This window comes from Myxine glutinosa, chromosome 8 (genome assembly GCF_964187855.1).
Source record: "Myxine glutinosa chromosome 8, kmMyxGlut1.1, whole genome shotgun sequence".
NCBI lineage: Eukaryota > Metazoa > Chordata > Myxini > Myxiniformes > Myxinidae > Myxine > Myxine glutinosa.
This window is the reverse complement of record NC_136268.1, coordinates 907,586-920,094: the sequence shown is the minus strand read 5'-3', so window position 1 is coordinate 920,094 and position 12,509 is coordinate 907,586. Positions and strand designations below refer to the sequence as shown.

The window sequence follows — 12,509 nt, the reverse complement described above, 5'->3', positions numbered from 1 at the left end:
TCTACCCCATTAATCTTAACTCTGAGGCAACTGTACCCTGTACCCACCAACCCCACCCCTTCTATTGTTGCTTCATTAATTTCACTGCTTATTGTGCCCAATTGTTAGCCAATGGCTTGCTGCGTTTTTTTGTTTTTTTTAAACTTACCCTCAATCACCCATTGAAAAACCAATTGGTCTGAACTCCAGAATGGCAAAAACAATGCACTGTACATCATTTAGCAAATTCAGTCACCACAAACTAGAATAGAGTTATGGGTGGGGGGGGGGGGGGGGTGTAGGTGTTTCAGACCAAAAATCAACTGCGATGACAAATGCACTTGAGTTGACCAATACATTGACAATGTAAATAGGGAAGGCTGAACCGAACAATGCAAACAAGAGAACCATTTGTGGCTCAATGTTAGAACCTGCAAACACAAATCACCACATTTAAAAAAAAAAAAATTGTCATGTTATTCCCTCTATTCAAAGCTAACATTTCCAAGAAAACAACACAAGAACCATAAAAATAAATCAAGTGGAGATGTAAATAAAAAGTTATGTTGAGGGACAAACAAAATACCAACCCAGTACATGATGTGATCTCTGGGCCTTCAAAAGAAAAGGGAATGTCGTCAGGCTCAGCACGCATGTGGTATTCCTTGGTGAGGACAGCGTTTGTGAAGAAATCATTTTGCTCAAAGTGAAACTCCAAAGAGAAGCTCTGAGGGTCAGAAGAAAAAAACCAGTGCGAAACTCCAGATAGCCGAAATCAAGTCGAAAGATTAGACAGTGCAGATTCAAATTGTACAATCAACCTAATGCAAATGAATCAGTCACCAAAAACATTCAATACCCTCAAAATTCAATTCAACTCCAAGAAGTTCTGTCACTCAAGCTTTTGGGTCTCACTACCTGCCATGATCTTTCCTGGGAAAACCACATTTCAAATCTGGCCTCCAAAGCCAGTCTGGGCATCCTCCGTCGTGCGAAGTCCTTCCTTGGCACACCTGAGCTCCTCACCACATACAAGGCTTTCATCCGCAGCTCTATGGAATACTGCTCTCCCCTCTGGTCTGGTGCTCCTGCCTCACATTAGGGCTCGTCTTCACGCTGTCGAAACCAAAGCGTTCAGAATCATTGGAATCTCCCGCGATGAAGCCAACTCCAAGGGCCTTTCACTCACTCACCGCAGGCAGGTTGGTGGTCTTTCCATCTTCGACCGACTCCTCTCTGGCCTTGCCCCCCCCTGCTCTGTCCCCCAAATATTCCGACAGGTCGCACAAGATCTGCCTGCAACCCTCTTATGGTTAAACTGCCAAAAGCAAAACTTTTTTTTTTTTTTTTTTGCTCACTTTTTTTTTGCTCTGCTCACCTTCACTCCTTCATTCCTCTTTTCTCCCACCTCTGGAACAAACTCCCTCACTCTTCAATCCCACTCCTCCCTCCAGGTCTTTAAAACAGCTGTTCACCACCATCTCTTATCTTCCCCCATCCAAAACCTTGATCTTTTCTACCCCCGCCAATTTCACCCCAAATCCACTTTTTTGAAATACCAACTTCTGTCCTGGAAGTCCTTGGTGTCCTTGCGTTTTATACTTCTCCCCCCCCCCACACATCTCCCTGCTCTCAAATGTTGTGCTTGTGTGCTTCCCCTTCTCTCCCCATCTTGTCTTCCGCTCCCTCTTTTTATATATTTTGTTTGTCTGGTTGATTTGTTTGTGAAATAAATGTTAGCTCTTTCACGAGCCTCGATTCGGTATCCAAAAAAATAAAAAATAAATAAAAATAATATCAGGTGCAGGACTCGAGAATCGTTCATTTTTTTTTTTGGTCGATGAAACGCGACATCAAATTAATTTAAAGCAATGCTAGAACGGCACTCAGGAGAGAGCATACCTCCGTCTGGTTGGCCATATCACTCAATGGTAAAGAAACACTAAAAAAATTATACTAGCCGGACCCAGATCTTCACCAAAATTGAATCGATTCTTCGTCACACACACACACAACCTGTCCAACAAGTTTCGTCCAAATCCATCCACAACTTTGAGATATTTTGTTCAAACGGACAGACAAGCTGACAGACGGGTGAAAACATACCTCCGCCACCAAAGGTGGATGGAGGTTAACGAGAGTGAAATCGATGATTAATCGTTTTTCATGCATTCCCCTAATAATAAAAACCCCCCCAAAAAAAACCACCTTTAGAGGCCATTTTTCCCCACAAGCAGGGGTTGGCCTTTTTCAGGCACCGTGGTTGTTGTTGTTTTTCAGTCCCCTTTTTGAAGCAATGTTTTACGGCCGGATGCCCTTCCTGCCGCCAACCCTGTTTGTCGCCTTTTATGACAAACAGGGAATTACCAGTGAACTGGTACTCAATTAGCCGACCTCGGAAGGATGACAGGCTGAGTCAACCCCCCCTGGCGTTAATTCAGCGATCGACCGGGATTCGAACCCAGGATCCTCAGCTGGCACCCTAGCCGCTAAGCCAACGCCAATCTAATGTTGATCATCCCCTAATGTTGATCGCATATACAAGGTTTCAGTTTAAAATGTTTTAAAATGTGCCCGGAATTGGCAATTGCATTTTTTGGTATTTGTCCTTTTACTCCCACCCCAGGGGGCAGGACCACAAATGAAATTGCTCTCAACTTCGTGCCATGTGGCGATCACAACTACCGAGTTTGGTCTTAGCTCTTACACGAGCCTCAATTCTGTATTCAAAAAAAAAAAAAAAAAAAATTGGGTGAATTTCTGCACAACCATTTAGGACAACGTGCCGGACAGCCGGAGCAGATTCCAATATCGTAACGCGTGTGGATAATTTCACTCGATTGGGGTCAACCTGACATTTTGTGCCATTTCTCCAGGAAGCAGTTTAATGGATGGTACATCGTGGAAAATAATAAATTGAACCGGCAATTTTTCATCAAGTACACAGACGTGCAGAACAAGGACACCTTTTGTGTTTATGTCACAAGCTGCAAATACAAATGATTCCACACCAGAGTGCTCAGGATTTCCAGCCCGAAACCATGACAACTAGTCCCTCGTACAACATTCCATGCCTCGAATTTCATTACCATGCAGATTACAAAACGACACGTCCAGTGTCCCATAACCAATTTCCTTTCATTACGCACACAAAACGAAGGATAAAAAATAATAATAACTAGAACTGCCACTTTAAAACTGCTGGCAGTGATGACCGGTTTACTCGCACCCACTTTTGATACAACCCCACTGTTGATACAACCCCACTTTTGATACAACCCCACTTTCATTGGACATGCTTTGACACAACCCCCTTGGATACAACCCCGACACACACACACACACACACACACACACACACACCCCCTACCCCCTCCCCCTCCCACACACACACACACACACACACACACATCCCCCCTACCCCCTCCCACACACACACCCAAACCCCTCCCCCCACACGCACACCCCTCCAAACACACACACACACCCACACATCCCTCCCCCCCCCCCCCCCCACACACACACACCCCTCCCTACACACACACATATACACACACGCACACACACACACACATCCCCCCTACACACACACACACACATCCCCCCTACACACACACACACACATCCCCCCTACACACACACACACATCCCCCCTACACACACACACACATCCCCCCTACACACACACACACATCCCCCCTACACACACACACACATCCCCCCTACACACACACACACACACATCCCCCCTACACACACACACACACACACATCCCCCCTACACACACACACACACACATCCCCCCTACACACACACACACACACATCCCCCCTACACACACACACACACATCCCCCCTACACACACACACACATCCCCCCTACACACACACACACACATCCCCCCTACACACACACACACACATCCCCCCTACACACACACACACATCCCCCCTACACACACACACACATCCCCCCTACACACACACACACATCCCCCCTACACACACACACACACATCCCCCCCTACACACACACACACATCCCCCTTACACACACACACATCCCCCTTACACACACACACATCCCCCCTACACACACACACACATCCCCCCTACACACACACACACATCCCCCCTACACACACACACACATCCCCCCTACACACACACACATCCCCCCTACACACACACACATCCCCCCTACACACACACACATCCCCCCTACACACACACACATCCCCCCCTACACACACACACATCCCCCCTACACACACACACATCCCCCCTACACACACACACACATCCCCCCCTACACACACACACACATCCCCCCTACACACACACACACATCCCCCCTACACACACACACACATCCCCCCTACACACACACACACATCCCCCCTACACACACACACACATCCCCCCTACACACACACACACATCCCCCCTACACACACACATCCCCCCTACACACACACATCCCCCCTACACACACACATCCCCCCTACACACACACATCCCCCCTACACACACACATCCCCCCTACACACACACATCCCCCCTACACACACACATCCCCCCTACACACACACATCCCCCCTACACACACACATCCCCCCTACACACACACATCCCCCCTACACACACACACATCCCCCCCTACACACACACACATCCCCCCCTACACACACACACATCCCCCCCTACACACACACACATCCCCCCTACACACACACACATCCCCCCTACACACACACACATCCCCCCTACACACACACACATCCCCCCTACACACACACACATCCCCCCTACACACACACACATCCCCCCTACACACACACACATCCCCCCTACACACACACACACATCCCCCCTACACACACACACACATCCCCCCTACACACACACACACATCCCCCCTACACACACACACACACATCCCCCCTACACACACACACACATCCCCCCTACACACACACACACACATCCCCCCTACACACACACACACACATCCCCCCTACACACACACACACATCCCCCCTACACACACACATCCCCCCTACACACACACATCCCCCCTACACACACACATCCCCCCTACACACACACATCCCCCCTACACACACACATCCCCCCTACACACACACATCCCCCCTACACACACACATCCCCCCTACACACACACATCCCCCCTACACACACACATCCCCCCTACACACACACATCCCCCCTACACACACACATCCCCCCTACACACACACATCCCCCCTACACACACACATCCCCCCTACACACACACATCCCCCCTACACACACACATCCCCCCTACACACACACATCCCCCCTACACACACACATCCCCCCTACACACACACATCCCCCCTACACACACACACACACACACACACACACACACACACACACACACACACACACACACACACACACACACACACACACACACACACACACACACACACACACACCCTACCCCCACACATCCCTCCACCCCCACAAACACGCGCACACCCCTACCCCCACACACATATCCAGACAAGCGCGCATCCCCCTCCCCCCAACCCCAAGACACATACCACACACAGATCCCCCGACACACACCCCCATGCCCCCCCCCCCACACACACACACACACACACACACATTCCCCCTACCCCCCACCCACATACACACAAACACATGTCCTCCCACCCCCACCCCCAACACACACACACATATATATCCCCCCACCCCTAACACACACACATGCACACATCCCCCCCCACCCCCAACACACACACACAAACACACACACATATCCCCCACCCCTAACACACACACAAACACATGCACACACCCCCCCCCCAACCCTAACACACATGCACACACACAAACACCCCCACACCCCTGCCCCCACGCACACCCCTCCAAACACACACACATCCCTCCCCTACATACACACACACACACACACACACACACACACACACACACACACACACACACACACACACACACACACACACACACACACACACACACCCCTCCACCCCCACCCACACACACCCCTCCACCCCAACACACACACACATCCCCCCTACACACACACGCTTATTTTTCAAGATATGCAGGTTGCAAGGTCAGACATATATATATGGTGGTGGCCATCTTGGATTTTGACGTGGCGACCCAATTTTCGATAGCGTTCTTCCTTGTGCCTAGATACACCCACACACCAAATTAGAAGTTGCTACTTCGCTTATTTTTCAAGATATGCAGGTTGCAAGGTTCAGACATACATGGTGGCGGCCATCTTGGATTTTGCCGTGGCGACCCAATTTTCAATAGCTGGCGCATGCGCAGATGGGTTACACTGCGATGCCACTGAAAAGCGACTGAGAAAACCGCGCATGCGCAGATCGCGGACATTATTCATTTCGATTTCTATCTTTATTTAATTTCCGAAAAGACGTCTGCATTCGAAAGTCGCGTGATGACGTCACGACGTAAATGCATTTCTTCATATAACTTTAGATCGGCTGGATGGATTGTGACGAAATAAACGGCATTGTGTAGGGCATTTATTTGCGCAAATTTCAAGACCAATTACGACCATTTCCTTCTCGCACAGCACCCTACGTAATATGTGGATGGATGTTTGCATATGCGCAAATGGGCCACTGTATTTTCGTGTATTACGTACGCGCCTTGATGGGCTTACTTTCAGTGAAATACGATCGAGTTAAAAATAGTCAGAATTTGAGCAAATCTGTTTCATTCGTTTGTTAATATGCCTCATCTATTGACAAATCTGCAATTATAATTTTTTTTGCGGTTCAAATGACCGCGGGAGATCGCGCTATCGTGAGCACGTTCTGGAAAGACAAAATGGTGTGTTTCTTCTTCTTTCAACAATAAAGACTTATAGCTTCGTGACCGTACATCCAATCATCTTGAGATTTTGCACACTTGTTACTCTTCATGACTTCTACTACAGTATGAAGTTTCACGTCGACCAATAAAGCGATTCAAGAGATATCCATAAATAAATAAATAAATTCGTTTAATTAACGATATCTGCCAAACCACGTGACCTATCGCAAATTCTGAAATGACATTTTAGTAGACTGACATGCTGAACAGATCTGTGAATTTTCTCCTCGATTGGATCAAAAATGAGGGAGGAGCTAGGTTTTAAAGGTTCATGCTTAAAAACGTCATAACTCTGAAACCATGTGTCGGATGATGTCGTGCTCGCTGACGTTTTTGTTTGTCATGGGTATGCGATTCTGCTTGCAAAGTTTGGCCTCAATCTGTTCAGCCGTTGCAGAGAAAAATGGATTTTCGCGTTTTCACGAAAAACAAGATGGCGGCCGAACCACGTGACCTGCGACGTCATAATTACCATTAAAATATTCTACAGACCGAGTCCCTCCTATGGTGAAAATTTTATCTCAATCGGCCCTATTATTGCAGAGAAAATGTTTTTTAAAGGAAATTAAAACTGAAAATGGCAATCGCACTGATGTCGGATGATGTCGTGGCCTGGGAGGACAAAATGGTGTTTCTTCTTCTTTCAACAATAAAGACTTTAGCTTCGCGACCGTACATACAATCATCTTGAAATTTTGCACACTTGTTCCACCCGATGAGAGCTACATTGCATTAATAATTCAAGTCGATCCATGCAGTGGTTCAAGAGTTACAAGCTTTTTAAAATTCAACTTCCATTATTTATTGCGGCCAAACCATGTGACTTATCAAAACGTCTCAAGTAACGATGAAACATCCCCCCATGTGGAACATTTGTGAAAAGTTTCCACTCGATATCTCCACAAATTATGGAGGTGATTCCATTTCTAGTTTGAAATTTTAAAACGTCATAACTCTGAAACCACGTGTCGGATGACGTCGTGCTCGTTGACTTTTTTGTTCGTCATGGGTATCCGAATATGCATGCCAAGTTTGGGCTCGATCCGTTCAGCTGTTGCGGAGAAAAAGGGTTTTTTTGTGTTTTTTCACGGAAAACAAGATGGCGGCCGAACCATGTGACGTATGACTTCGAAAATTTTCGCATTCTGAGTTTTTTTTTAACTAAGCATCTGGGGGAAAAAATCTCATTTTCGGGGGAGAAAAACTGTGTTTGACGAATTCTAACCTCAACGTTAGCATTTTTGATATACTCAGTACACATGTTTTTTGTTCCCATTGCAGAGTTCTTTAGAATGAGCCATTCCTCAAATTTTTCCATTGAGCCGTTTCGGAGATAAGAGGGGCAAAGTTGAAGGTGTTTTACAAGATGGCGTCCATACCACGTGACCTATGACGTCATCATTAGCATTAAAAAATTCTACGAGCCTAGCCGATCATTTGATGAAAATTTCCTGTCAATCCGACCAGCGGTTGCTGAGAAACTTAATTATGAAGTTTTCGGAGGTGCAAAATAGGGTGGAAGAATAATAATAATAACTAGAACTGCCACTTTAAAACTGCTGGCAGTGATGACCGGTTTACTCGCACCCACTTTTGATGCAACCCCACTTTTGATACAACCCCACTGGTGATACAACCCCACTTTCATTGGACATGCTTTGACACAACCCCCTTGGATACAACCCCGACACACACACACACACACACACACACACACACACACACACACACACACACACACACACACAATATATCCCCCCACCCCTAACACACACACACACACATGCACACAGCCCCCCCACCCCCAACACACACACAAACACATATCCCCCACCCCTAACACACACACAAACACATGCACACATGCCCCCACCCCCCCAACCCTAACACACATGCACACACACAAACACCCCCACACCACACCCCTCCACACATACACCCCTCCACACACACACATATCCACCCGCCCACTCCCAACACACACACACACACACACACACACACACACACACACACACACACACACACACACACACACACACACACACACACACACACACACACACACACACACACACACACACACACACACCAATCCCCCCCTCCTCCACATGCACACGCACATCCATACACACACGCAAACACACACACATCCCCCCCACCCCCCACCCCATCCATTTTAAAAAAATATTTTCGTTTAGTTAACGATATCTGCCACCCGTGGAAGAACGTCCTGCCATGGCATGACGTCATCCGTGGCCCGTGCCGTATGTCAGCGTAGAACGAAGTATCCCGTCGATCGAACTTGGTCAAATTTTTCATGATTGTCACCAAATTTGTTGTGGTATTTTGTTAACTCATCCGAGGCAATACGACAATCGAAATCCGATTTGAAATCGGAGCCAAATTGACGCCGTAAGGTGTGCCTGCACGTGTGGATATTTTACCTGTGGAAGATTCACTTTGGAAATACGACCCATTTAAAATGTTAGATTTTGGATAACTTCGTCATTGTAAATCGGATTTCCACAAAATAAAGGTCACCATTGCTTGCAGATACCTCTCTTTCTCCTTGAAATTGAAGACAGGATGAACTTCAGAGCGAGAAATAAGCCGAGGCGGCGGAGAGTTTTACAATGTTATTTTCCAATGTAAATGACAATATCGTGGTAGTTTTACGAAAATTCATCACAATTTGCCCAGATTTGTTGCATTCGAATGTTAACACCCTCTAGCGACTGTCAAATCCGAAGACAATTTAATTTCGAGCTACCCTTAGCTCGTGAGGTGGTTATGTCACATGGCCTGGTCAAAAAAAAGTGTTGTGGTTCTTCTTCTTCAGGCAATAACAACTTCTAGTTTCCAGACCGTACATCCAATCATCTTGAGATTTTGCACACCTGTTACTCTTCATGACTTCTACTAGAGTATGAAGTTTCACGTCGATCAATAAAGCGATTCAAGAGATATCCATTTAAAAAAAAAAAATTCGTTTAATTAACGATATCTGCCAAACCACGTGACCTATCGCAAATTCTAAAATGACATTTTAGTAGACTGACATGCTGAACAGATCTGTGAATTTTCTCCTCGATTGGATCAAAAATGAGGGAGGAGCTAGGTTTTAAAGGTTCATGCTTAAAAACGTCATAACTCTGAAACCATGTGTCGGATGATGTCGTGCTCGCTGACTTTTTTGTTCGTCGTGAGTATGCGATGCCGCTTGCAAAGTTTGGCCTCGATCTGTTCAGCCGTTGCAGAGAAAAAGCGGTTTTCGTGTTTTCACGAAAAACAAGATGGCGGCCGAACCACGTGACCTGCGACGTCATAATTACCATTAAAATATTCTACAGACCGAGTCCCTCCTATGGTGAAAATTTTATCTCAATCGGCCCTATTATTGCAGAGAAAATGTTTTTTAAAGGAAATTAAAACTGAAAATGGCAATAACACTGGGAGATGTGGCCTGGGTGGACAAAATGGTGTGTTTCTTCTTCTTTCAACAAGAAAGACTTTAGCTTCGCGACCGTACATCCAATCATCTTGAAAATTTGCACACTTGTTCCACCCGATGAGCTACATTGCATTAAAAATTCAAGTCGATCCATGCAGTGGTTCAAGAGTTACAAGCTTTTTAAAATTTAACTTCCATTATTTATTGCGGCCAAACCATGTGACTTATCAAAACGTCTCAAGTAACGATGAAACATCCCCCCATGTGGAACATTTGTGTAAAGTTTCCACTCGATATCTCCACAAATTATGGAGGCGATTCCATTTCTAGTTTGAAATTTTAAAACGTCATAACTCTGAAACCGTGTGTCGGATGACGTCGTGCTTCGTTGACTTTTTTGTTCGTCATGAGTATGCGAATATGCATGCCAAGTTTGGGCTCGATCCGTTCAGCCGTTGGAGAAAAAGGGTTTTTTGTGTTTTTTCACGAAAAACAAGATGGCGGCCGAACCATGTGACGTATGACTTCGAAAATTTTCGCATTCTGAGTTTTTTTTAACTAAGCATCTGGGGAAAAAAAATCTCATTTTCGGGGGAGAAAAACTGTGTTTGATGAATTCTAACCTCTTAACGTTAGCATTTTTGATATACTCAATACACATGTTTTTTGTTCCCATTGCAGAGTTCTTTAGAATGAGCCATTCCTCAAATTTTTCCATTGAGCCGTTTCGGAGATACAGAGGGGCAAAGTTGAAGGTGTTTTACAAGATGGCACCCATACCACGTGACCTATGACGTCATCATTAGCATTTTAAAATTCTATGAGCCTAGCCGATCATTTGATGAAAATTTCCTGTCAATCCGTCCAGCGGTTGCTGAGAAACTTAATTATGAAGATTTCGGAGGTGCAAAATAGGGTGGAAGAATAATCTATCTATAATTCCAGTAATCTCTGTGTGTGTGTGTGTATGTGTGTGTGTATGCGACCGCTGTTTCTCGACAACTACCGGTCCGATATACTTGAAACTTGCCAGGTATATTGCTGGGGACCCGAGGATGTGCCTTTTCAAGGTTTCATATTAATCGGAGAAGTAGTTACCGAGCTATGGCGATTTCTTTACCAAACTCCGCAAGCCGTTCGCTTTGGACCAAACCATTTCATGTAAATAGAGGGGGGGGATTGTCACCGTACTCGCAAGCCGTTCGCTTTGGACCAAACCATTCCATGTAAATAGAGGGGGGGGGGATTGTCACTGTACTCGCAAGCCGTTCGCTTTGGACCAAACCATTTCATGTAAATAGAGGGGGGGGGATTGTCACCGTACTCGCAAGCCGTCCGCTTTGGCTATGCGAATGGACCAAACCATTTCATGTAAATAGAGGGGGGGGATTGTCACCGTACTCGCAAGCCGTCCGCTTTGGCTTTGCGAATGGACCAAACCATTTCATGTAAATAGAGGGGGGGGATATAATTTTGTACGGGCATGCCCTAGTAATAATAATAATAATAAGAAAAACTCTAGCAGTAATAATAGGTTTCTCTCCATTTCATGGAGAGTAAACCTAATAAGAAACTCTAGCAGTAATAATAGGTTACTCTCCATTTCAGAGAGTAAACCTAATAATAATAATAATAAGAAAAACTCTAGCAGTAATAATAGGTTACTCTCCATTTCATGGAGAGTAAACCTAATAATTACTCAGTGACGTAATGGTTAGAGAGCACCCACCAAGTCTGGGAGGGCGGAGATTCGAACCTCAGCCAAGACATGCTAAAGACTAAAAAAAGGTACATGCTGCTTCCTTATTTAAAGCATAGAGCTTGGAAAAACTCCCATAGATTGCCATCCATGAGAACCAAGTTCCTCCTTGATTGCACCACTGAGTGCAGAGAGTAAAGTGACGTCATAAAGGTGATGTTGCTGGTGCCCAAAATACTCTGCAAAGCGACATCACCTCCCTCAATCTCAGCAGCTGTTTGTGTGAAAGTAAAGCCTGGTTTATCACAGGTAACTATCTGCATGTGCATGATGACACAGCTCTTCCATGAGCCTTAAAACCCTGTGGGTGGGGGGAAGGGGGGGGCGGGGGGGAGGGGGAAGTTCCCCCTTTCAAAAATTTAGGAGCTATGAATAACTCCTGCCCC

At 46.0% G+C, this 12,509-nt stretch overlaps 1 protein-coding gene across 7 annotated transcripts in view; it reads right to left on the bottom strand.

Annotated features, from left to right (window-relative positions):
- LOC137432270 (nucleosome assembly protein 1-like 1) overlaps positions 1–12,509 on the bottom strand; it is a 95,020-nt gene that overhangs the window by 28,439 nt on the left and 54,072 nt on the right. For all 7 annotated transcript variants that reach the window (XM_078782864.1, XM_068124061.2, XM_068124065.2 and 4 more), the window contains exon 9: positions 570–706. In XM_078782864.1, coding sequence (XP_078638990.1) covers positions 570–706 — 137 coding nt within the window. The remainder of the gene's footprint in view (positions 1–569; positions 707–12,509) is intronic.